Source organism: Mustela nigripes, chromosome 12, assembly GCF_022355385.1.
Source record: "Mustela nigripes isolate SB6536 chromosome 12, MUSNIG.SB6536, whole genome shotgun sequence".
Lineage (NCBI taxonomy): Eukaryota > Metazoa > Chordata > Mammalia > Carnivora > Mustelidae > Mustela > Mustela nigripes.
Genome location: NC_081568.1, coordinates 11,588,140 through 11,615,200, shown reverse-complemented (window position 1 = coordinate 11,615,200; position 27,061 = coordinate 11,588,140). Strand labels below are relative to the sequence as shown.

General features: G+C 52.4%; 1 protein-coding gene across 1 annotated transcript in view; it reads left to right on the top strand.

Moving 5' to 3' along the window:
- Window positions 1-27,061, top strand: part of ANKH (ANKH inorganic pyrophosphate transport regulator) — a 52,896-nt gene that overhangs the window by 22,689 nt on the left and 3,146 nt on the right. The window contains exons 7-10 of the mRNA XM_059416926.1: window positions 1,746-1,841; window positions 22,960-23,089; window positions 25,653-25,776; window positions 26,391-26,490. Coding sequence (XP_059272909.1) covers window positions 1,746-1,841; window positions 22,960-23,089; window positions 25,653-25,776; window positions 26,391-26,490 — 450 coding nt within the window. The remainder of the gene's footprint in view (window positions 1-1,745; window positions 1,842-22,959; window positions 23,090-25,652; window positions 25,777-26,390; window positions 26,491-27,061) is intronic.

Sequence of the window (27,061 nt, the reverse complement as noted above, 5' to 3'; positions counted from 1 at the left end):
AATCTCTCCGACGTTCAGTTATCATCTGCAGAAGAGTCTGCGTCTAAGCGCATTGGGCAAAGAAAGCGAAACACGCCTGCCAATCTAATGATACATGCTCCTTTATTCCAACACTGCTGCCAGAAATACGCACTGTTTTTGAAATGAAAGCACACCTGGGGGTCTCTGGCACCCTGCTGTCCCACCACAGGTGACATGTGGCACACCACTGTCCCACCACGGGTGACACATGGGGCATGCTGCTGTCCCACCATAGGTGACATGGCTGATGCATCAATGTCTCACCACAGGTGACATGTGGCGCACCACTGTCCTATCACAGGTGACGTGTGGCACATGCCGCTGTCCCACCACAGGTGACACATATGGTACCCTGCTGTCCCATCACAGGTGACATGAGTGCTTTGAGGTTGTTTGATTCTTTGGGGTGAGCCCCCTGGGCACCTCTCTCACGGGTCCCCCAGGGCCAGAGAGATGGAGATATGCACCTACCGTGACTTGCACTTCACTGAGGCAGCCGAATCTGTTACTGAGAAAAGCAGATTCACTTTAGAGGCTGGACTTAGGAAAACATAGGCTTGACCAGATGTTTGTGCTGGAGGCATCATGGGGAAGGGATGTGAGAGATCTCCGGCAGCCTCCAAAGGAAAGGAACTGTCAGAAGCTCTTTTCCGAGTGGAACCTGTCTGCGCTCTGCCTCTGTGTCTTTTGTTCAGAGAGACGCAAGCCACTTGCTGGGGGCTGGCTTCTGTCGGTCACCTCTGGGACTGACTGGATCCGAATAGAGGTGGGGGGCTCTTTCCTCCGCTGGTTTTCATGGTGAGGGACCAGACACTTGTCTGATCAGGTGGTGGGCATGCTTCACGGTGGCGCTGGGATGGTCTCAGGAAGCCTCGGGAATATGCAAGAGGACATTTGAGCTGTCCGCACTCTTTGCTTAAAATTAAGCGTTAACAGAGATGGGCACCTTCTCTACTCAAGAAAGATCATGCTAAGTGGCAGGAGGGAAAGAGTAGGGTGAGGGGCACAGTCCTTTATCCCAGAGAGCCAGTGCCTGCCTCACAGGCTTCCATGCCTGCCCCCCGAATACATACCCACGCCCAGAGAGCTCTCGGCTTGACCAGCACTCCCGCAAGCAGGACCCCAGGGCAGTTAGGAGTCAAGGATCAGAGAGGCTTTCAGAAACAGATGGGCTGTGCCACTGACATGCCCTCCAAAGGGGGCTTTGAAAATTAGAAGATCCAATGGGACAAGGAGGAGCAAAGGCACGAAATGGGAAAACACCACGGGTGTTAGGGGCAGAGCAAGAGCTTCTGTCTGGAATCCGAGGGGGGTAGTCAGCATCAGGGCAAGCAGGACTGAGAATGCCCACCCGTCCTTCCGGTCTGCTGGCGGGGAGGATGGGGTCCCAGAGGGGAGCCGTGGCTTCGAGGAGATGTCAGGTGACCAGGAGGGGCCGCACAGGTTGGGACCCTGGCCGAGGCTGGGTGGGGGCCCGGTGGGGGCCCGGTGGCAAGGGGAGCGCACATTCAGGAGACCCTGGCCGGCGTCCATCTATGACTTCCTCTGGTTCATGTTCACGTCCAGCAACCTGACCACTGCCTGAGAGAGACAAAGTGACAGCCGTTTTCCCAGCTGTCAGGGGACATCTATACCTGAGACGCATCAAATAAAACCAAAACAAGACATTCTTCAAGTGGCATGTGTGGTCAGCCGAGGGTAACCTGTCCTCCTCTTCCCCCTAGAATAACCCCAGCAATAAACTGGTGAGCACGAGCAACACCGTGACCGCGGCCCACATCAAGAAGTTCACGTTTGTCTGCATGGCCTTATCACTCACGGTAAGGGGAGAGACCGACAACCCCACGCCCCCTGCCAGCGTTGTTTTTGGGAAAGGGGAATGGCCATTTTAAAGGGAGGACTGTTGTGCTCCATACTTGTGATGCTATACGGAATTAATTAACAACCCAAAATATGAACAGTCGTTCCTTAGGGAGGTCGTTGAATCTAGGAATAAAGAGTAGACTTCTGGCAGGTCTGGGGACTACTAACATGCTGAAAGAAGGCAGACTTTGCCTTTTTTTTAAAAAAAAAGGCAAAGTTCTTTTGTTTGCTTTTTTTTTTTTTTTTTTTAAAGATTTTATTTATTTATTTGACAGATAGAGATCACAAGTAGGCAGAGAGGCAGGCAGAGAGAGAGGAGGAAGCAGGCTCCCTGCTGAGCAGAGAGCCCGATGTGGGGCTCGATCCCAGGACTCGGAGTTCATGACCTGAGCCGAAGGCAGCGGCTTAACCCACTGAGCCACCGAGGCACCCCTGCCTTTTGTTTTAACAGTACTCTTGTCTTACTGAATAACTTCTGATCCCATTTTCAACATTCAGAGTCAAGCGTATAAACATCCCTGACCCTCTTCCAAATTGAGTTGGTGTTACTTGAGTTAGCGCAGTAGGAGCTCCTCCCCCCATCCCACTTACGCTGCTTCCGTCTGCTGGCCTGTAAGATCCCAGGCCCTGGGTCATTCTCGCGGACGTAGCCGTGAGCCCCAAGGACAGCCCCGCGCTCTGCGCACAGCCTACATAAACAACACGCGTTCTTTATCCATCCCCATGGGTAATTTCAATGTAAAAAATACTGTTCAAGAAACTTGGAAAAAATGTGTACATGGTCGATAGCCCAAAGCACATGGTATATAATTGAAGGTTGTTTATAGTAGCAAAACAGAAAGAAAAGCACTTTCATAAACAAACTTACAGTGTAGACCATGCCCTTTGAGTTCTAAAGGTGGAGATGACAAGGAGGTAAAAAGAAATGCAGGTCTCTCTCTCTTTTTTTTTTTTTTTCTTTTTAAGATTTTATTTATTTAGAGCGCACTTGAGGGTCCGGGCATGGGCAGGGGTGCAAAGAGAGAGAGAAAATCCCAGACTTCAGAGAAAATCCCAGACTCCAGCTGAGCGCGGGATCCAATGACGTGGGGCTCGAGCTCATGACCCTGAGATCGTGACCTGAGCCAAAATCAAGTCTCAGAGGTCCAAAAACTGAGCGACCACAGGCGCCCCAAAATGCGGGTCTTTTGAACTCAGTCCAGTCTTCCTCTTTGTTGTTGGGCTCCGCAGTTCCTCCTAAGTCCTGTAGAAATTCTCTGTTTATAAAGTACAAGTATGTTCCAGAAATGCCAGGGGTGTGCAACTCTCGTCATTGAAAACCAGGGCAGAAGGGCTGGTTACGCTGATGAGAGGAACACGGTGACTCTGGCCCCTCTTCCTTTCGTCACAAGAACTGTTGGCTTGATGAGCCCTGATGGTGATCCTTATTTATCATCGAGCCCTAAGCTCGTTTTAAACCTTTGATGGATATTTTTCCAAAGCTCATGACTTAATCTTTGATCCACGGATCCTACGCCTGAATAGATTGTAACAAGGGCAACATGAGACTAATAGCCGGTCATGTCACCCATCGTGACCTTGCGTCCTCAGCAGCCCCTTGCCCCAACCTGCCCCTCCTGTCAGTCCCTCCCTCCTGACTCTGCTGGGGGAGGCGGGGGAGGGGCGTCAGGAGCACCTTCTGTGCCACCTCGCCCAGGAGGAATTCCCAACAGCGCGCCTGTGTCGTCGGTTACCCCAGAAACCCTGCTCCCCTATTTGTGTTACTTCTCTATGGTGTGCAAGTTTTTCCATAGTTCCCTAAAATATTAGGAAAACAGTGAGCAGCCTTGAAACTGTTTAAAAGAGTATTTTAGAAAAAGCTGAGAAGGCTTCTATTCCAGGAACAGACCTCAGCTTTTGGAGACGATGGGAAATGATTGGAAGTCAAAAGTTGAGTTGAACCTAGTGCCAGGTTCTGTGACTTGGCCCTCATCCCTCACTGAGCGCCAGAAGCTTCTAGTTGTCACTGGCTCGGCGATCCGGGTCTGACCTCCGCTGTCTGCTCTCACTCCGGTTAAACTTCTTGCCCGGCTACAGCTGAGTCGGATGGAGAACTCCACCAGCCTGGGTCTGAGGCTGTTTCTTCTCTGGTCTGGTGCGCGGGCAATAATCTGTCGCTCTGAGACAAGCAACTGGTTTGTTTCTGAAATGGTGATAACTTAGAAAAATGCCTAGATTTCCCAGATGAAGACTTTATTTATTTCATTATTCTACTCGCGTCTTCCTTCCTGTAACTGGAGTGTGTCAGGGTAGATTTTCCCCACAGAAATGGAGACTCAGAGTCCTTCCTTGGAAAAAAACTTGGAGACAATCGAGCCAAAACCCTTCCTTTCTTAGAAGGGGAAGGGGACTCAGAGAGGATTAGTGACTCACCCGAGCACCTGGAACAGAACCTGCCAGAAGCCAGCCTCCAGGCCTGCTCTCCGGGCCCTTTTGTCACAACTGTGAAGTTTTCAGCAGGTAGGAACCCTTCTCTGGCCCTGAGCCTCCAGACGCGGGCGTCATGCTTGAAATGGCGGTTTCTTTCACACAAAAAACAGGAGTATTTGAGTTAGCTGCTTGGGAAGTGTCTCACATACATTACGTTTGCAGTGGTTCAGTCCATTGGTTCAACAAGTTAGCCACAGGATTGACCTTAAAAGACATAGGGGGAAAGTAAGCAACTTTTTTTTTTTTAATATTTTATTTATTTATTTGAGAGAGAGCTTGAGCAGGGGGAGGGGCAGGGGAAGAGGGAGAAGCAGACTCCCCGCTGAGCAGCGAGCCCTGCATGAGGCTCAAACCCAGGACTCTGGGATCATGACCTGAGCCGAAGGCAGACGCTTCACTGACTGAGCCTCCCAGACACCCCTGTAAGCGACTTTTTTAATTTGGAGTATAACTGACACACAATGTTACCTTAGTTTCAGGTGTAGGGTTGGTTTCTGGTTTTTCTTTCCTAAATTAAATGTTAAGCTGTCACTATAATGTGTACGTTCCTTTTTGTAGCACTTTCTGTATTTAGTCTTCACATCTGTCGCTCCTCGTAGGCTCTGAAGTGCCCACATCGGGTGTGCGACGTAGCCTCCATCCACCCCCAGGGCCAAGCGTCCTGTCTGATAAAGGAGGTGCTCAATAAACCGCCACTTAAGACTCACCTCTGAGTCAAAGGTACCAATGGTACCCACCCCGGTGAACGACAGTCTCTTTATTCGCCCTCAGTTTATCCGACTTTTAAAACTTTTAAGAGGTCCTTTCCTCTCCAGTCCATTTTTGTTTTGTTTTAAAGATTTTATTTATTTGACAGAGAGAGATACAGTGAGAGAGGGAACACAAGCAGGGGGAGAGGGAGAGGGAGAAGCAGGTTCCCCACTAAGCAGAGGGCCTGATGCAGGACTCGATCCCAGGACCCTGGGATCATGACCTGAGCCAAAGGCAGACACTTAACAACTGAGCCACCCAGGTGCCCCCCATTTTTGTTTTTTTTAACTTTAAGACTTCTTAGTGCTGGGGAACTAACATCACCGAAGGCCACCGAAATACTCAAGAGCAGTGCACATTGTTTTTATTCCAGTGGATGAGGTTACATACAGACTCTTTCTGAGCTTTCTGAGCTTTCTGATGGTTCCAGAACCTTCTGTACATCAACTGGGATCAGAGCATTCTCTAGCGCTCTGCTTCTTTGGGCTCTCTGGCTCTTCTCCTTGGGTCTTTGAGAAGAGCTGACTCCAGAGATTCTACAGACCCAGGCATGCTGACTCTTTTTAAAGAGAAAATGTGTGCTGTCTATAACAACAACAACAACAAAATCCATCTTTCCATCAGAGTGGGCTCATTCTTGGAGCCCTGACATTTTGGGGGTCAACATCCACCTTGGCTTGTGAAAAATACGGCTGTGTCACCTCGATGGTTAATACGACACTAATACTCCAGTATGCTACAATGCACAGCGTTATTCACACCCTGGTATGGATTCGCAATGTAGTTCAGAGTTTCTATCCTACTCCAAAAGTGGGTTCTGCCTCATGCGCTTATCTGGGAGTGTTCCTTCACGGAAGGCAGCAAACGTCTGTGAAGAGGGGCTGAGGAGGCGGGTAGAGTTGAAAAGGACAAATACTCTGGAAGCATCTTCCTTTCGGCCTCTCGGAGCTGCCTTCAGGAAGAAGCGCTGATGGTCCCGTTTGACGGCAGGGAGGGGGAGGGAAGGGGGAGCTTTAGATCCTTCAAGAGATGAGCTTCAAAAGGGTAGAACTGTCAGGTCAACTGGGGTCCCCTCTGTGGCAGCAAAGGAGCAGACATGGATGCAGACCATGTTAGCAAGATGACTACAGACGGCCCAGCTGCTGTTTGGAGTAAAGGAACACCCGGCTCGGAAACGTACACAGCTTAAAGCAATTTGGAAGGAAGACTTTGGATAGTGGGCTGCATTGCAAGAGCCTGTGGCGTGGTGGCCACACAGAAGAGGGCACATGGCAGAGCAGCCATCAACCATGCCTACAGCAAGGCTGAGCCGGTGCTGGGATCCGAACCAGTGGCTGGTTGTGCCCCGAACCTTCTGCTAGAGCCCGGGTCTCCATCACTGCTGTGACTGATGTGAAGCCCAGTGATAATCACTATGTACTAAAGGCTGTTTCTCTAGCAGAAAACAATGGGGAACACAAGCTGGAGGAGGTGGTGATGAGTTTGCAGTCAGGAAGCAGGAACAGCATTCATTCCTCTTGGGGAAAGGCACTGATAATACCAACTGTGCAGAAACTCACCCTCTTATTAGCTAGCCTCTCTGGATTTACCCTGAGTCCTTCCCAGGTTCTAGATTTAGGGGTAAAATAGGAACCACTAACCAGGGTAGGATGTGTCTTCTCAACAATCCTTTTGATATATAGACAATAGACTTCAATTCCTGGGTGCTAGGCCAGTTTGGTGAAGCCAGTGGATTGACTTGCTAAATTTATCAAACTGCCAATCCACTCCAGATATTTTTTTTACCTATTTCTTTCTTTTTTTTTTTTTTTAAATTTATTTGACAGAGAGAGATCACAAGTAGGCAGAGGCAGGCAGAGAGAGAGGAAGAAGCAGGCTCCCTGCTGAGCAGAGAGCGTGATGTGGGGCTCAATCCCAGGACCCTGGGATCATGACCTGAGCCAAAGGCAGAGGGTTAACCCACTGAGCCACCCAGGCACCCCTCTTTACCTATTTCTAAACTTAATCAAATTAAATGGAGAAGTCTTAACATCCTTAGTGATTTTAGTTGACCAATTTCTATTTTGATTTCACAATAGCATTTTAAGAACATTTGGTATTCTCTTAAGCTTCTTTCTGGTCTAGCTTTGGGGAGCAAGTGCCAAGAGGGCGGCCTCTCTGCTGCAAGAGAGTTGGAGAAGAATCCGTGCAAGGCACAGGCTTGGCTGCTGATGAGGCCTCCCCAATCACCTTTCTACAAAATGGAAATGGATATCTGTCCAAATGGATCTTGGCAGGCAGAGCTAGGCGGGTACTTTTGTGCAGTGAACAACCTATACAATCATACCCAGCATCCCTTTAATCCAGAGAAAGACAAGAGGGGAAGATGAAGAGTGCGGGTCAGAAGGAGAAGGGGGAGAGACTGTGGGTTAGAAAATGAACAGAGAGGTTGGAAGTCAAGGCAAAATGGAGTAGCGACAGAGGTGAGGGACACAGCTAGGTCAGGAGGATGTGAAGGCCCCAGAGACCCCAGGGCCCTGCCTATCCTCCCAGTACAAATCACTATAAATTCTAGAAGAGTTAAAAAGACAAATTTTTAAGAAACCAGTGAATTTGACAGATTGTCAGTTGGCCAATTAAGCTTTTCCAGTTTTTGGTGAGCTGGCCTCTTTCAGGAAGGCAGGTATAGAGTGAGCGTCTTCCCAGATTCTCCAGAGGTGGCTTTGAGACTCCAGATTCAGACCCTGCCGAGGTCCTGGGATTGTGCCGGGGTCTCCAGAGTATACCCCACTGGCCTCCCTCATCTTCAACAAACGGAGGCTGTTTGGTGGTGTGTACATGTGTGTTGCCGTCACTTAATGTGGGGAGAGAAGGTTGCCACCAGGTACCAGTAGACAGCACTGCCTCACACAGTAGGGTTCTAGGCAGGAGCTGTTACTACTGGAGAATCTGGTTCTTTCTAAAAACTTAAAATAGGTTTTTACTCCAGATCCTCCTAAGCTTTGCTTTTTTGACATCATGGGTAGTAAAAAGGGAAAGTGTGACTCTGCCTTCAACCCTGAATCGTCTGTTCCGAACTCTCATGGCTTGAATTGTGTCCACCAAAAATTGCTGTATTGAAGTTCTAGACCCCTCTCCGTCCCTCAGAACGTGGAAATAGGTCTTGTTTGGAAATAGGTTACGATGCGTTCCCAGTAGGTGAGTAAGGAAGGTGTGGGGACTCTGATTCAGTAGGACTGCTGGTCTGACGGGGGGGGGGGGGGGGGCATCCAGACCATGTGTTGCGGCCAAAAGCCAGGACAGGCCTGGAGGGGACCGTCCCCACACACTGCAGACTGATCGCGGCACTGCCCCCCTGACTGCTGGACTCCAGGCCTGGGAGGCCAGAACCTCGAGCTGCCCTAAGCCTTCCGGTTTGGGGAACTCACACCACATTGTTTCCCAAAGAAAGAATCTTCCTGTAGTCACTGAAGGCCACGTGAATTGATCAGCCAAACGTAACGATTCTACAACTTGTTTTCTTTTTAATCTCCCCACTTACTGTTTCCATAAGACATCTCTATTCTTTTATTTCCCAATTCTCCGTGTAAGATAAAAGTATTATTCGTGGGGACAGGATGGTCCCAGATTGATGTGATTAACTATATCTCTGCTGATGTGGGTTTTTTGGGGCTTGAGGGGCGGGGTGGTGTTGGCATCCCAGCGTCCAGGAGAAGCAGCCGTGTTCAATTTAGGTAACTTTGCTCTCTGGCTTTGTTCTGCTTTCCACTAATCGAATGACCTAGAGCCTCTGCACCAGGCCCTCCGTCACGAACACTGGGAAGCCAAAACACATTCCCGCTTCCCTGGGAACAAATTCAATCGTATTTATTCCCCCAAATTTTCTCAGAACGTTGATACTTCCACTTCTTCCCCCTCGGATCTTATAAATGGTATCTGATTTGGCACAAAATGATACAGATTACTTAGTTTCGGTTTACCGGGTCTGAACACACCTGTGTTGTGCAGAGAGCACACGTCCCGGTAAGATGCGGTGGTCCCCACCTGGGGGTGCGGCAGAGTCCCCATCGGCCCGAGAATCCCGGCCGGCCCCGCATCCCTGGTGTGCTTCCCAGGCTGCCCCAGGCTCTTCTGGCGCAACAGCAGGTTGATCAGAGTAAGATGACGGTCGTGAACTGTTGCTCCGGCAAAATGGCAAAGTAACCCAGTGGGGATTCATTCTCAGACGTGGAGGAGTCCTCTTTCATGACTCTCTGGGGTTCTTTCAAGCGGTTTTTATTAGTCTCCGCTGACAGTCAGAGCCCGTCCAGACCCTCCCGACAGCCGTTCACAAGAAGATGCACGGACAGCACGCGGCTGAGGTCCGCGGCTTCTCGGGTTTCTGACCGCAGTCGCGCTCACACAGCACCAGGCGCGTGGGGCCCTGAGCGTGTGCGTGTTCCCGCTGGCCCGAAACTCTGGGTGTCCTCTTGATTGACACTGGTAGGATACGTAGGGCGTCAGCAAAGCCGGCGGCAAATATCTCCGTGATCTCGAAGAACGCCACGCAGACGTGTGTACCTCAAGCTGTGTGTGAGATGAGCACATGGAGGACATTAGACACCAGTTCGCACGTTAAATGGTCATTTTGTGTGCTTACCGACGCCGGAGACCACAGGACCCGGGAACAAATGGGAACAATCAAAAAACACTCAGGTCACACAGGTATGTCATGGCTCTGCCTCTTCCCGTTCCCCTGCCCCTGGAGGTGGACTTGGAAGGTGACCTGGAAAGTGCAGTCGCTTTTAGGTAACGGTGGATGGCCTTTGCCTCTCTTTCATCGTCCCTGAGAGACGGCTCTTACCGGATGGGGCTCGGAGAGCTCAAGAGCCTCACAACTCCGGGAGGGGCTCGGAGGCAGGGCTGCGTGTTCACTGAATGGCCAGGGGGCCAGGGAGAGGGATTGACCTCCAGCTGGAATTCAGTGCCACGGAGTGTGGTGTTTACCCATGTGTCCCTGGGGTCCCAGCGCCTGGGGTCAAATACTGGCTCCTCCCTGCACGTGCTGGGCAGCTTGGAAGGTCATCCGAAACAGCCTCGGCTTCCCTGGCTGCCAGAAGGAGATGATAAAAATACCCACCTTGTAAGACCTTTCAGCTTAGCTCGAGTCAGGCAGGCTGTAAGCCAAGAGCACGTTCCCGTGCTCGGGGAGTCCCCAGACACACAGGATTCCAAGGGAGCATAAAATGTCTGCCTATGTAAACAAGCAGCTCTGGGTACCTTGGATGCCAGTGAGTGCATCTGTGAATTTTTCTAGTTTTACTAATCTATCCTTCCAAATTTCCATGGGAATTTTGGGGGCATTTCAGCAAAAATCAGCATCTGGATCGATTTATACATATCTTCTATAGAAGGACATGACGCATACACAAGACGTATAATGCATGCACCATTTTTCTCCCTGAGGCCCGGGAAAGCTCTTCACATGTCCCATCACACCTTCCTGTCTGCAGGCTCCAGGGCGGGGTACAGACAGTGCCCCCTCCAGCTCAGAAATGTCTGTCACCCCACAGTCTGCTGTGACCCTGCAAGAGAAATCGATGTTTCTCAGTCTTCTGGCTCAGAAGTCCAGTATATCTGTAGACACCAACCAAATATGAGACGTGCCCGCATGGGAAGAGTTTAAGCCACACACGTGTGCATGGCAAACATTGTCCAAAGCCTGAGCTTTGGAATGAAGCACGAGGCTCTGCTGGTGGCGAGCCTTCCACCAGGCTGGACCCCTGCTGCCTGCCCGGCTTTGAGGCTTCCACGGGGAAGTAAACACACCAAGTCTCTTTGCTCGTGGGATTTCTCATCTGGAGAAGACAGGCAGGGCACGGATATGACGGAGTCGGGCCTCGGGGTCGTTCCTCTGGCTGGTGCAACAATCACCACAGACCTGATGGCTTAAAAAACCACCGGAGTTTACTCTCTCGTTCTGGAGGCCAGAAGCCGAAATTCAGTGGACAGGGCTGCTGCCAAAGGGTTGGGGGCTCCCTCCCTCCTGTGGCTTCAGAGAAGGGCCTGGTCCTTGTGCTTCCCAGCTCCCTGAGGCGGCTGCCTTGGTGGACCACGGCACTCCGGTTTCTGGCTCCCTGCGCGTCACCCCACCCTCTCTGTGGGTGCCTGAACCCCCCCTTTCCCCGGCCCTCATGTGATGTTTAGGGCCACCCAGACATTCCCAGATAATCTGATCTCAAGATCCTTAATTTAATCACACCTGCTGCTCTATAAAGTGATCGATACTGGTGTGGCCTGGGATCTGGAAGGCAATCTATCTTTTCACGGCCCCTCTGCAAAGTGCACAGGGTGCTGTAGAGAAAAATGAACGGCAGCAGCGTGAGGGGGAGGCCGTTTCGGACGGGCAGCCGGGGAAAGCTGGGCTGAGCGAACACATCGGTGTGCAAGCAGGTGCCTGTGTGCTCTCCTCTCTTCCGGGTGTGTGAGGCCGTCTCTCTTTGGAGAGCATTCCGGCCCCTTTCAGAAGCCCCAGCACTACGCGGTCTTACCTCTTTTCCACAAAATTTGAAATCTGTTTTCTTTAGGTCATTGTTTTTTGTTTTTTGTTTTTTGTTTTTTTACTGTCCCCGGTTACTAGGGGGGAGGGTGAGGTGGGGGGCAGTCCCTCACTCCCATGTGAGCCTCCTCCTCCTCCTGGCAGGCCAGAGTCCCATCCCGGAGGCTGTCCTCCATCTCCGACCCCAGCTTCCCGAGACAAGCCTTGTGCGGGAAGGATTAGGGTGGAGGCTGATGCACAAACAGTGACCGAGGGAGTGGTCTGTAGAAATCAGGCATGGGATCGCAACACACCAGGCTGCCTCTGCCACCCTTGCCTTCCAGAGCCCCAAGCCTGGAGAGACATGGAGGCCGTCAAGGGCTGGAGGCCACTGCAGAATTTAAGGCGAAGATATCTGGTATTGAAAACATGTTAATCCTAAAGCTGCAGGGCTTCAGGCCTCGAGGGTCCCTCCAGGAGGGGCAGAGATCGAGAGAGCAGCGTCAGAGAAGGAAGCAGACCGGTGCTTTCTCTGGGACGTGCGAGATAATCCCTTTCGGTGAGGTTCAGATGATCCTGAAATACTTCTTATGCTGTTCACACTAGATAAGTCCCCAGGAAGCACAAATCCTAAAGCTACGAACAGGAGCTCGGCTCTGCCTCCTCGTCCCTCCAGCTCCCTTTGGAAGCTAAGTCGCTGTCCCCATCAATACATAGAGCATCCCAAATCCCGGCCAGCACCCGGCTCTGGCCACCTGCTGCTCTCTGGGTCCGAGGTGCTGCTGGCAGAAAAAGCAGCATCTTGGGGAAGGAAGGTGCCCTGCCTGCAGGCTGGGGACATCTCCATGACCCGCACTGCCGGCCACTGCTCCCGTGTCCCCCGTTAGGAGCCATTTTGCATTATTTAAGGGCCAGTGTTGCATCCTGGGCTCTAGATGAATGCTCCCATGTCCCGTGTCCATCTACTTTCCACGTGTAGAGGGGAGGGCCTCACATGCTCTGGCCGCACGTCCCTCCTCCCCTCTTGGTGCTTCGTGGGGTCGCATAGCACATCACCCCGTAAGCATCAAGAATTCCTGCTTCGGAACATGCCCGGTTCAGGGCTGCATGTCAGTAAAGCCCGTCTGGCTGTGTGCCAGGGCGCTGCCGAATCTGAGCAGGCAAACCAGGGAAAGCCCACTGTCCCGTGACACCTTATCCGGCTGGCCCTGTCTTCAAAGACTGAAACATCTAGCTCATGAGAGTGACCCAGTCTCACCTTCCTGCTGCTGAACTTCTCTGCGGGCTGTCCGCCCCTCGGCCATCGGGGCAGCGGACACTACGGGCCTTATTCTGGCCACAGTACCATGCTGACCCTGTGTCCCCAACAAGGACGGCCTGTTTGAGGCTTTGTTCTGCCTGGTGGCCCCACCCCCGCGCCTGGACACTGCCCGCCCGTTGTTCACATTATCCGGGAGAAGAAAATGACCCTCTTGTGCATGGGGAGGACAAAAAGGACCCAAGGTAAATAAACTGAATTCGAAGCTTTCTCCCTCGCTGCCCCACAGTGTGTAGCGACAGAAGGTTCTTGGTGCGTGATCAGAAGGGGTAAGAGCTGCTCCTTCCCACGAAGCTCCGCTTTTCCTTCCCACTTTCGCCAGCATCTGCTTTTTAAGGAAATCCTCATGGCCCTGCAGATTTGTGGGGCTTACTGGTTTGTTGGGAAGAACTCTGAGGAGGTGAAAACAGTGACGGTTGGTGCCCAAAATTCCACCAAAAACTTCATCATGAAATGACAGTATAAAAAGGTCTTTTCATTGCAGTAAAATGCGCCCAGTGGAGCACTTAACATCTTTTTTTTTTATTTAATTTTTTTCAGTATTCCATAATTCATTGTTTATGCACCACATCCAAGTGCTCCACGCATACATGTGTGTCCTCCACAATACCCACCACCAGGCTCACCCAGCACCCCCCCAACCCTCTCCCCTCCAAAACCCTCAGTTGGTTTTTCCATGTCCGCAGTCTCTCGTGGTTTGTCTCCCCCTCCCGTTTCCCCCAACTCTCTTCTCCTCTCTGGAACACTTAGCATTGTTAAAGAGCAACATTGTTAGAAGGGGGAAAAAAGCAACATTGTAAAGGTTTTCAAGTTCTAAGTGTTAAAGTACATTACATTCATCCATACATTGCATACGGAAGGTCAGTACATTCTCACGGCTGTGCCCCAGCCACCACCGAGGTCCAGCCGCAGAGCTCTGCATCTTGCAAAGCTCAAACTCTCCACCCACCAAACAGCTCCCCGGGCTCCCTGCCCCCAGCCCTGAGCACGTTTCAGTTTGACTGTGAACAGCCAACGGAAAATTAAGGCTAAGCAGAAGCTTGGGTTGGAACTTTCTAAATACTCTTCCAATCGGGCAAGAATGGGAAAGAATGAAAAATTCTGCAGCTAACAGGAACGCCCTCTGCAGACTTGGTGCATGGCGCCCCCTGCTGTAGGAAGTGCGTCATTTCCGAGTTGCTCGGAGCTGGGGCTTTGCTCTGGGCGAAGGGTACTGAGTGTCCTGATGGGGTGTCCTAATGGGGCAGTTTCAGTCCATCGAAATGATGGCAGGGATGATTCCGTTTTCATATCCTTGTAAAAAGCTGACTTTAAAATGTACATCCAAGAACATGAACTTTTTACCACGGCTGTGCTTTCACACGGGCAGGGTGGTGGGGGTTGTGCGCACGCTGGGGTTGTGCATCGACTCCCTTAGGAATGTGTGCTGGGGAAGATGTGTAACAAGTGTGACTGTCCTCAAGACACACTGAGACTATCAGGGACGCCACAGACACTCTGTGACGCGCTTTTCCATGTTCTGCGTCTCTGTGACAGCTGCGGTCTACCCCATCTCGTTCCCCTACTGCTGTCCGCCGGCCTGACCTGACAGACGCCGGGCCTGCGCCTCCCCGCTGGCTAGTGATGTCATACTCGTGACCCTTCCTCTCCAGGTTTTCCCTGCCTGTGACTTTTTATTCTGCGAAAGTGTCCTCTCCCTCTGCGTTGTCCCCTGCTGTCCCTTCTCTGTCAGGGTGGATCAGCGCTCCCCTAGAGTGCCAGCCCGCAGGTCGGCAGCTATGCCCTCTGGCTGTTGCCCCAGGCTTGCCCCCCCTTCCCACCCTGTCACCCTCTTCAATGCCGATGTCCTGAAATGGGGCTCGTTGGCTATTTTCACCCATTGTGTCTGCTTTAGTTATTCTTGCTCTAGTAAGATGGCATTTTTTTTTCTTCAAAACTGGGATTCACGCTGGTTTCAAGAGGCATCCTGAAAACATGCTGGGTCATGAGCTCACTATTTGCACTGGGGAAACTCTTCCAAAGGACCACGTCTAGCTCAGGTGGCAGCCAGCAAAAGGGAGGGAGAAACTGGACTAGACAGGCCAGAAGGGCACCCGCAGTGGCCCCGGGCTCCAGGCTGACGTGAAACACAGCTCATTCGCATCCAGCCATATCCCTCCCTCTTCCGGCCTCACCTCTGTCCCCAGCACTTCCCTTTAATACTAACCGCAAATTCCTCCGAACCGACCCTTCCTCTTCTCTCCGCCAACTCCCTGTACTGTAACTACAGTTACGGTAACACCCACCCCCCACTATGACGGGGCTCCCTGCTTCTGCCTGTGCGCCCCCCCCCCACTGTCAGTCCTCACACAACACCAGAGAGCAGCGGGCCTGTCAGCACAATATGCTAACCATGGCACCCCCATTCTCCACCCCCTTTCCCCCCTGCCTGGCCCAGAACCATGACCATGACCTACAAAACCCTCGCTGAACTCCCCACCCCAACCCATCCCTGCCATAGGCATATGGCCATCGCAATTTGATCTTAAGAATCAAAAGGCCAAATGATGTTCCTCAGGCCTTCATCAGCTCTCCCTGAAGACTCAGGCAAGACAGGCATGGGCTACCCAATAGGGTCCTGCTTTTTCTGATGGCGCCCCTCCCCCCGCAAGCAAATCAAATCCGCGTGCCTTCCGAATGTCATGACATGGGACACAGCTCCCCGGGACACTGGTTATGGAAATCGAGTAGTCATGGGGCAGCTGGGGGGCTCAGTCGGTTGGGCATCTGGTTTCAGCTCAGGTCATGATCCTAGGGTCCTGGGATCGAACCTTGCATCGGGCTCTCTGGTTGGCGGGGAGCCTGCTTCCCCCTCCCCCTCTGCTGCTCCCCCTGCTTGTGCTCTCTCATTCTCTCTGTCAGGTAAATAGTTAAAATCTTACCCAAAAAAGAGAGAGAGAGAGAAAGGAAGGAAGGAAAGAAAGAAAGAAAGAAAGAAAGAAAATTGAACTGGCAGCCACCTTGTAAAAGCTGCCCCCCCCCACGTCCAAATCAGGATTTCTCACACCCATGCCATTAGCACATATCGACTTGATCTGGGAAGCAGATACAGGGGTCCTTTTTATGCTAAAATGTTTTTCTGACAAAGGAAGAAGATTGCATGTGCTTTGTGGAAAACAGGAAAGTACAAAGGAAAATAAAATCGATCCTAATCTCACCGCCTACAGATGACTCCACCATTGACATTTCCTTGTGTCCCAGGAAAGCTTTTATGATAACGGCGGCTAAGACTGATTGATCCCGTGGACTCCGCCAGGTGCCGAGAGGGCCCTGAAGGCACAGGGCAGGCTCCTCCGTGTGGGGCCACGGACATTCTGGTGGTCTGGTCGCCTGCACTGGGGGAATGAGCCGGCACCAGCATGGAAATGCACACAGTCGCCAAGCCCTTGGTCCGGAGCCAAGCTCCTAACCACCTCTGTGGACACGGTGTGGTTGCCGGTTAACCACCGGCTTACCCAGTGGAGACTTAAGTCCAATTAAAAGGATATTGAAATTTCTTTCTAAGTAAAATCTCCAAATAAGAATGATGCCCAGGGCTGACCACGTTAACTCAAAACAGCTGCGTGCGTCTCCCTTTTTCTAGCTGCGGGGATCAGAATCTCCGACTTGCTACTCCTCCTGAGCATTTGGGGTCACGAAGATGGCTTTGTGTGTTCCTCAAAGGCACGGTCAACAGCTTCTGGAAATGAAGTCAAACCCAGAGCTCTTGGCCTGGTTCTTTGCGGAATGGGTCCCTCTCGGGACGTGCGGACACTGCTGTGCCACGGTGGCTGGGTTTAGAGGCTCTCTGCGTTCAGACCCTGACAGAAGCAACTGGCTTCTTCAAATCGCATTCCCAAATCCTTGTTCCAGGGCAGGGCAGGGACTGACTCTGCGGGTGAGGAAGCATGGCTTGGAGAGAATGCCTTTTCTGTGGTTCTGGTCACACTGACTCAGACTGTAGGGTCTTAGACCCAAGAGGGAAATTTCTGTAAGGCTTAGGGCTTCCTTCGCCCTCTGAGCATGCTGTAATTCCCGTTTGAGGATTCTAATACACGGCGGAACTTGGTCATAGTTTAGATCATCGTTATACAAATCTGGAAGCGAAAGGTTAAATATTGCCCCCATCACAGAACAACTACATCCAGGGGAGGCCAGCCTAACAGATCACCCCTCTGGGGGCACACCGTCATTCAAACCCTGACCGTGGTATCTACACCAGCCGGGAGCTTCCTGTCCTGATTGTGAACGGGAGGGCTGTGGCCCGGTGGTGGTTAGTTTCTAAAGAGGCTAATACAATGAAAGGGAAGGAAAAGCAGGAGATGGGCGATCGTCAAGGTAGAAGGCTCTGTCTGGAGAGGTCCATGCTCTGCTAGAGAAGAGTATATCTCGAAACGTAACTAAGTATTTCCAAGTTCAAAATAGAAATGTCAGAATCAGTGGCCTGGTCCTCAGAAAAAGAGTTACAGTCTGTCAAATAAAAGAGGAATGTGTCACGGATCTTCTATTTCAATAACCTTTTAGCATTATTTTAGGTTTACAGAAAGTGGCGGAGGCAGCTCAGAGAGCTCCCTCACTCCATCTTGCTCCCCGCGGGCCCGTGCGAGGCTCCGAGAGGCCAACCCCACCATGAAGTGAACTCCAGGGCTCGTTCCGATTTCACCAGCTTTTTCCTCGTGTCCTTCCTGTGTTCTAAGGCCCCTGCAGCGTGACCATAGTCCAGGGAGCCTTCCCGTCCGTGAGCCTCCTCGGGTCTCTGAGAGTTTCTCAAACCGATTTTTGGTGGCCTTGAGAGTCTGAGGAATACTCGTTAGGGCTTCGGTTTGGGTGCGTCTGCGGTTTTTCTCTGTTGGACCAGGCTTACGGGTCTGGATGGAGGAAGCCGACCAGTGAAGAGCCGTTCCCCCATCTTACCGAGAATGTGTGCGATCAGCATGACTTCCTCGCTGCTGACCTCGGCCTGATGGCCTGGCCGAGACCGCGTTCACCGCTTCCCCACTGGAAGGCGCTGTCTCTCGGAGGCAGTGGCTGTGGTCAGCCCACGTTTCGGGAAGGGGAGGTATGCACCACCCCCTTGAGGCCTCGTCCAAAATATAAATCATGTGGCAGTCTGTGTGGGAGCTTTGTCCCTACTTGTTTAAATCAGCACGGATCCATGGGTGGCTGTTGTATACTGTGGGTCATAATTCAACACTGTATTATTCTGGTGTTACTGTTCCAGCTCCAGCTATCGGGAGCTCCTGTGTCCTTTGACACGCTACTCCAGGCAGATCATCTCGTATATTTCCTGCCCTCATCTTCGAAAAAGCCACTTTTCTAAGAAGCCCTGGTTCCTTTTATTGGAGAATAAATAGAAAAACCCAGACCTGGGCACTGAGTGGGTTGTTCCATTTTGCTGGCTACTTCCTAATGAGATAATATTGACAGCAAGCTCTGCAGGGGGGAAAAAAGCCAACCACACACCTGCTCCAAGGAGAATAAATTCTGTTCATTGTCCATAGTTTATTAGGTTTGTGTTCTGGTTTGGAAAAGTCAATGTCATTAGGCTCTGCAAATATTTGAGGAACACGGCATGTCATGGTCAACTGGGAAGGCTTGTTCCCAGGGAAGCCACCTCTGGGCAACTCATTAGAATGACACTTTTCCTGAAATGTTCTTTGTTAACTTCTGAAGCTTCTTGTTTTCGGAAACAGGCTGGTCAGAGGTGATCTGGTTGTTATTCTAAGAGGAAAATGACAGGCAGATCGCTATTGATGGCCGCTTTTAACCAATGCCACGCCTACTTCTAAGTCGCACGTATTCCGGCGATGCAGGGAATAGTGACTTTCTCAGGAGCTTGCTGGAAGGCAGCTGGAAGCACAGCAAAGGCAAAGGGACTGTGTTTAGAAATTTGGGGGGGAAGGGCACCTGGTGGCTCAGATGGTTGGGCGTCTGCCTTCGGCTGAAGTCATGACCTCTGGTCCTGGGATCGAGCCCCATGTCAGGTTCCTGGCTCGCTGGAGAGTCTGTCTCCCTCTCCCTCTGCCTCTACCCCTGCTTAGGCTCCCTCTGTCTCTCTCTCAAATGAATGTACAAAAAAATCTTAAAAAAAAAAAAAAGAAGAAGAAGAAGAAATTTGGGGGAGAAAAGAAAGGTAGCATCGAGACAGGCAGTTTTCCTTCTCTTTGAATCGTTACCTGGGATTGCTAAAGCCCCAGACCAGACTGATGGCTTCCAGCTTCCTTGTTCTAGAAGAGCCAGTCTAGGCTCTCGTGTATGTGACTGAAAGCTCCAGAGAGGCACCTTGGCAGCATGTGGCCTTAATGGGGACCTTTAAGGGGTCCTTGGCACGGATGGAGACCAGATGGAGACCGGAGTCGCTCCGTGGGTCCAAGTCAAAATCGTGGATTTTGGAAGTGAAATATCCAGCCGCTCTCCCAGAGGATCTATTAGCGACCCACTAAACCTTACCGTCTGGTTTGCAAGGGACCAGCACGGTGACCCTGTCCAGGCTGAGATGAGTATAAACGTGTCGGATGACAGGGACCCGCTGGCTGTTGCTGTGTCCTCAGATTGTACTCCCTCCTTCAACAGTTTACTGATAATCTCATCAAAGGCAGTGAAATCTTCCAGACAAACATTATCCGTGTGGAGAAGCAGGGGAGGGTTTACCTGCCTTGGCCGCAGACGCTACCTTGTCCCACCGTCTCGGACATGTGGTCACACCCGCCTTTTTCCTGGGTTTGTTGAAACCTAGCAGCGACTTTATGGTGACTTACAAAACACAGAGAGATTGCAACGTGCAGCATTATCTCACAGAAAACCGCAGGCTAGAGTAGAAATACAGCATGCCAGCAATTCTCCTGGAAGCCTACGTTTTTAGGAGAATATGCCCGAGGTTTCTCCCCCCAACCAGGAAAACCCAGGATGGCTTGCCCTCCCCAGCTCCTAAGGCACAAAGCAAGTCCAGACTTGGGGTGATGCTCACTTATCTTAATCTTTACGGCTTTGCTGCAATGGAAAATATTTGGAAGGACAGATGATCCGTCTCTTCATCAGGGAAATGAATGGTGTCCCAGCCCTGTGCTCAGTGTCATTTTGAAGTTATAATTGCATGAAATTGCCTCCCTCTCTCCACCTGCCCCCTCCCCGAGCTGTAGGCGCGCATCTCAGCATTTCAGGCTGGCAGCTTTGCCGTGGGAAAAGATGACAAGGCCACTTGTCCGGGACTCTAGGTAATAAATTCTCGGAGCTCTGGGTTGCTGGACGTAAGGAAGTACTTTTCCCTTCGTGTCAAAAACGGGGTGTGAGAATTGGCATTAGGCAGGAGGGTTGAATGATTGTACAACTGTCACTTTTGAAAAGCAATGGAATATTCTTTCCAGATGCTGAAGAATGCACTAATAGAATAAAATGTCCATTACATTTATAAGGTGCACATATTTATAATAGATCTTCCAAGGTATTTGAGAAAATACTTCAGGACAACATAGGTAATGAGACCAGCCTAATTCCATGAAACTTAATTTGCCCAAAGACTAAAGGAGAGGGTATTCTGAAATGTCAGCGTTCTGTTTTTATGATTGTGATTCATTTGAACGTATTCACTTTCATTTTAAAGAGAGTCACTTGAGAGTCACTTGCTACTGAAAAAAGGGAGAGAAAATATTTGGTGAACTTGGCAGGTGGTTAGCATTCTCTCCCAAAGTTCTGTTATTACAAGTTTTAATTCCGGGATTGTCAATTATGCACACACGAAGGTTCAAAAGTCAGTTCTCTGAGGATTGTTACCAACAGCCTTTTCCCTGGCCTGAGCACTCCCTCTTGTACTGCCAAAGCTTCCTGCCGCCCCCCCAGCTCTTTCGATGAGTTCTAACTGTAGCAAACTCTAGACAGCTGAGCTCTGATTCCCTACTTTTCTAAAAAAAAAAAAAAAAAAAAAAAAAAAAAAAAAATTGTAGTTTTTCCTGGACTTTCACCATTTTCCTCACTGGGTCTCCTCCTCCGGCCAGTGCAAATCTGCTGACCTCTGGGCCTGTTCTCGGCCCTTCTGAGGTCTTCCCTGACCCCATCCCAGGGATTCCCCAGGACTTTTTCTGGAGATCAATCCTGTATCTTTTTCTTCATCCATGACTCCCCCCTTGCTCTGGCAGCGGATACCCCCGTGGCTTCTTGAAAAAATGTTGTGTGGGAAGGAAATTCTTTGAGGCCTTGAACATGTGAAGATGTCTTTCTTCCAACACGATTGATTCTGAGTTCTAGGATAGAAACGTTTCCCCCCCGAACTTACTGCTCCGTGTCTTCTCTCAGTGTGAGCTTTCTAGCTCCTCTGGGAGCTCCTAGATTCTTCTTGTCTCTGCCTCCAGCATTGCATGTGCTCTACTGGGGGGTCTTCCTTCATCCATGATGCTGTGTCCACTGATGGACCCCACGAAGGTCTTCAGAGTTGTGTGGTTCAGCTCTCGGATTTTCACTGTTCTTTCTGGAACGTGTATGATTTGAATGTTGGGGCTCCGCGATGGGTTTTTGATTTATATTCTTCAAGCCCATTCTGCTGTTCTTCCCGTATCTTTGTCCAGCTCCATCTTTGTTGTAGATTTCTTCAACTTTATCTTACTGTCATTTTGTGGATTTTCTTATTTCTGATTTAATCTTTCTAATTGTCAGAAGTACTTTCTTGATCTTTAAATGTCTTTTTAAAATAACATTTCCATTTGGGCCTCACATCACGGGTGCAGGATCTTCTATCACTCTGAGAATATCAGTGGGGGAGACTTTCCTCTCTCTCCCCCTTCCTGTGTGTGTGTGTGTGTGTGAGAGAGAGAGAGAGAGAGAGAGAGAGAGAGAGAGCGAGCGCGCATGCGAACGCGTGGGTGTGTCCATCTCTCTGCCTCTCTGCTTTCTCTCTGTTTCCCCCCAATTTTTCCCCCCGTTTGAGCCTCTTCAGCTTAGAGAGGTGAAGAGGTGATCCCTGCTTGTCTCCTCACTGGTGGGGGCATCAGAAGCCGACCCGCAGCCATGCACATGTGGAGGTCGCCAATCCCCCGTGTGGGCCTCATGGTGGCCAGTCCGGCACGGGAGGGGTTGCTGCCTCACCAGCATCCTCCAGCCTCCAGAATCCTGGATCTTCTCCCCGGGAGGGATGCAGCTGGTTTCCTGCGTTCCGGGAGCTGATCAGAGGAAAAGACAGGACCTTTGACGTCATCCTTCCATTAATTCCCTGTTTCTGGGCAGCAACTGTCCTACACCAGAGAGATGACATTCCAGGGCCCTCCCAAGGTCAGGGCCACACTCACCAGCTGTGCAGACGCAACTGTGCCCAAGCTGCTCACTAACTAGACTTTCCACCGGCCTGCTATTGGCCCCGCCCTCACCCCCACTTCCAGAAGGGCCTGTTGCCAACATTTCCTGACAGGGGGAGGCAGGAACGGCTGGAGGCAACTCAGTCCCCACCCCTACCCCGTGCCGTTTTGTAGGGGAGGGGTTCTGTGAAATCCGTGCACTCCTTGCCTGCCTGCTCTCCAAAGGTGCACATTCTGTGGCTGCTGCCTCTCATTCTCTAAACCAGACCTTGAAAAGATCCCAAACCCATCATCAATGTTAGTCTCACTGTTTCCTTTTCCATTAGATGCGCTGATTTGGGGTGGCCCTGCGCATGCAGATGTGGGTGCCAGATGCTTTCGGGTCACTTCTCAGTCTTGGGAGAAAGCCATAAAAATCCCATGACACAGCACGCTCACCCTGGCTTCATCGGGCCGCTTAGCGATCTAGTTACGCCTTCAGTGAGAGCAGCTGGTCTCCCTCACTAGCCCGCCACCCACCCGCTACCGGGGTCCCTCCAGGGGTCCCTTGGGGGCACCTGTGCCAAATGGGCGGGGCTAGTGTCGAAGGTGAGAACAAGGCAGAGGGCGGCCGCTGGAGGACTGATGGGCTGGCCCCCCGTCCTCCCTCCAACTCCGCGGGGCCACGAGACACCGGCTTCGACGTGGGTTCACTCGTGGACGCTCCTACTGATGACCTCGCTGCCTGTTCTTTCTGCCCCCAGCTCTGTTTCGTGATGTTCTGGACGCCCAACGTTTCTGAGAAGATTCTGATCGACATCATCGGCGTGGACTTCGCCTTTGCAGAGCTCTGCGTCGTTCCCCTGCGCATCTTCTCCTTCTTCCCGGTTCCCGGTAAGCACAGACAGAAGGAAAGGAAAATTCCTAACCGTGTGCCCGATGAGGTCTTCTTTCTTTGGGAATGTTTGCGATGATGTCCCAAACCGAAACGGTAAAAGGTCACAGTGGATCGGAAAGGGGCAAACGTGTCCTCCAGCGGGCTGCAAGGTCGAGAAGCACATCGGACAGACATGGTTTGTTCCTTCAAGGACAAGGTCGCAGACATGGTAAAAAGAAAGCACACCCAAAGGGACAGCGTGAGTTTAGGGGGGCCGTGGAACTGTTCCGTGCCCTGGTCGTGGCGATGGCTACACAGATCTGTGCGTGTGTTAAAATTCTTAGATCTGTATGCTCCAAAGTCAGTTTTATAATATGCTGTTTAAAAAAATAACATAAACAAAAAGGCAGAAAGGCTGCTAAAACCTGCAGGTATACAAAGAACACTGCTGGACTTAAGGCTCTGGAGGCCAGGCTGAGGCCAGACGGCATATGGCCAGAGAGAAAAATGTCCGTAGTCAAAAATAAGCCAGGCTGAAAATTCCCAGGCTGATTCTGTAGGAGGCGGTTTACTATACGGGGGTGAGGCTGCTCCTTATTAAATGAGAAAAGCAGGCTGCAGAATTGTTGATTAGCATGCTGCTTTTTCTGTAACAATCATACCACACATGCTTGTCCATGTGTGTGTCAAGTCCATGGTAAGTGCTTGGGTGTCCACTTACTGTTCCTGGAAGCAGTTCACCAAACTGGTACCCGTGATTTCCTCTGGAAAGCAGGACCAGGGGCTGGGGAGTCAGGCCTGGGAGAGAGACCTCTGTATTGCATTCCCTCCCTTTTCAGTTCTATACCAAGTGCATGTCATTATTTATTCCAAAAACGTATTGCCCAGGGGTGCCTGGCTGGCTCAGACAGAAGAACTTGCTATTCTTGATCTCAGGGTTGTGAGTTCGAGTCCCATGGTGGATGTAGAGATGACTTAAAATCTTAAAAAAAAATTAATGTCCAAATAATCCACTAAACCATTCAGCTGAGAAGGCAGAAGGGACAAAGCCACAGTTAAGAAATGGGCCGCAGATAAAATCTTTAAAAAAAGAAAGAAAGAAAGGAAGAAAGGAAGAAAGAAAGAAAGAAAGAAAGAAATGGGCCGCAGAGCTAGAGGAGGCCAGGGCCACTGTGCCATCCCTGCACTGGGTCAGAGCCCACCCCTCCCCTGCTCTTGGACGCAAGCCTTTCTGGAGGCTGGGCTCTCAGGTGTCACCTTCCCAGCTGTGGAAGAAACGGAGGCGTGGAAGATCGTGGCCACGGGGTGGTGTCTGGTCTTTGTCAAGGGGACACCAGGCAAGCCACTCCGTGGAGGGTGACCCCCCCCGGAGCAAGGCTGCCCCCTGCTGGCGATGAAGGCATGCGCTGCTCCTTCCCCGCATTCAGTTGGTTGGGGGATGGGGGTCCCAGACAAATCCTCCTGGGACTGGACTGGTTTTTAGTCTCTGGACTCCCTTCTGTCTCTGTCACACGGAGGGCGCCGGGCCAGCCGTCACGTCCCACCTGTCTGCAGCCGGCAGGGTTCAGGCCAAGCGGCGGAGCCTTCCAGCGGGGGCCCCACCCTCTGCCTCGCCCAAGCCCAAGTGTGTGTCTGCGCCTCATAAACACAAGGCTTCCACCCGGGCCGGCAGGGCCTCGCAGAGACGGAAGACAAGAGTGTCTTCCTCCGAATGTCCCCTGGGCGTGCATTTTTACCCCGGGACTCTGCCTGGCTTTGCTACCCTGGGAGGACTAAGCCACAGCTTCCAACAGCCCCTGCGGTGGTTGCAGATCAGGTCTGATCATCCAGGCACTTCCTCCTGACAGGCGTGTCTGCGCCCAGAGCCCTCGTCCGTGCCGGGGCCGGGCACCCCGTTCTGCCCCCACACTTCCCGGGGTGGACAGGCAGCCTGTAGGGAATGCCGGGCGAGGCCCCTGTGAGTAGTGACAGAGGCGGGGCGGCCGTTGGGGAAGGAGCGGAGATGAGCAGGGTGCCAGCGGTCGGGGTGCCTGGGAAGGAGCTAGGGAAGCCCCATCGTTCCCTCTCCCCGCTCTAGTCTCCACGTCCCCCCACCCCCAGGAGGACGGGCCTTCTGGTCCCGCTTCCCTCCTCACCCACAGTCCAGCTGGACCTCCGGCAAAGTGTGGCTTTTCTCTGTGTTTTCTCTTCTGAAGAGGAGAGATCAGAGCTTGAGGCCAGGCTGGGGCGGGGTGGGGGCTGCGGCAGGGGCAGGGAGGCCAGGACCGTCCCAGGGCCAGGCGGGGTCCCGCCCAAGACGGACGGCAGGCGCCGTGGAGAAGGGCAGCTGCCGGCAGCCGTCTGTCTGGAAGCTAAGGGCTGCAGTGAGGTGGGAGCCCACAGGGACGGGGCTGCCACGGGCCCGGGAGCAGGGGCAGGAGCCCTGGCTGGAAGATGCGGTGGCCAGCCCAGGGCTGCAGCAGCAAGGCTGGGTCCGCCTTGCCGGGCCCACGAGCTCGGGTGTGCTGGCGAGGCACGGGGGAGAGCTTGAGGACTCGGAGAAGCAAGGCATGGCTGACCAGACCTCTGGTGTCCCCTCAGTCACTGTGAGGGCGCATCTCACCGGGTGGCTGATGACTCTGAAGAAGACCTTCGTGCTGGCCCCCAGCTCCGTGCTGCGGATCATTGTCCTCATCACCAGCCTCGTGGTCCTGCCTTACCTGGGGTATGTCTTGGGCGGGGGCAGGGGGGGTATGAGGCTGGCGGGGGGAGGGGCGCGGGGCCGAGGGTCCTTCTGCCTCTTCTGACCTTCATGTCCCATCCCCAGGCACACCCAGAATTAGAAATGCATCGTGACACCTTTTCTCTGCCCGGACAGTAGGTGGAGGGTAGCTCAGCAACATTCTAGAAGCGTCCTTTCGGGGTCAAGCCCATACACCCTATTCAGTGAGCACCTGCTACGGGCGGCAGGGGCGGGCAGGGGCAACACAGAGGAGGAAGGACATCGTGACCCCCGCCCTCAGAGCTCCCGCCTCTGTACAGAGACGAGGGCAGGAAGGGCTGTGGGCTCACGAGTGAGAGGGACATGGCCCACAGCCCAGCCAGCAGTGTGGGGCCAAGACCTGGACGGGAAGTGGGGGACAGCTCACCTCGGAGCTCCAGGTCCCCTCCCCATGTGGGGGGGGGGGGGTGTATCAGGTGCAGCCCTTACCCGCAGAGCTGGGGGGCAGTTGGCTCCTCTCTTGTCTGCACCTTTCCTGGGCTTCCGCTGGGTTTCCGCTCTCCCTGTGCCTCGGCACGGCTTTAACAGACCAGTGGCCTTTGTGTTCTCATCCCCAGGGTACACGGAGCCACTCTGGGCGTGGGCTCCCTCCTGGCGGGGTTCGTGGGAGAATCCACCATGGTCGCCATAGCCGCGTGCTACGTCTATCGGAAACAGGTGAGCCTGCCCCAGACCCGCACACCTGTGCTGGCGTGGAGCCTCCCCAGGTGCAGGGGCCCCTGAGTGGCCCCCTGAGGGCCCACGGCAGGAGGCAGCCGCGGCGGGGGGAGGGGCGGGAGCCCACAGTCACAGACACACAGCCCTCCCCAGCTAGACCCACGCTGCTCACCAGAACTCGGGGCCCCTCCTGCGTGTGAGGGACCCTCGTGGCCAGAGTTGCTCAGTCCTAGGTCAGGTTCAATAGCAAGGGGACACCTTAGTGTGCTGTTGGTGGGTTATTCCTTACAACTATTACGTGGATTTTTTCCTGACACCCGCCTTGTCTCAAAAGGCGGCCCAACTGCTCAGGAGAGACGGCGGAGAATGGCTACAGTCCCGCATCCTAGTGTTTCCTCAGGAGAACTACAAACTGTAGAAACTAAGTAATGCTTTGACCATGTGAGAAAATGCTGAAACTGTCCGTCCTCTAAGTCCTTATAAACTCGGACTGATTGCGGAGGGAGGACCGGTCTAGCCGATGTTGGCTGGTCAGGATGCCCTCCCCGACTGCCCCTGCACATCCCTTACC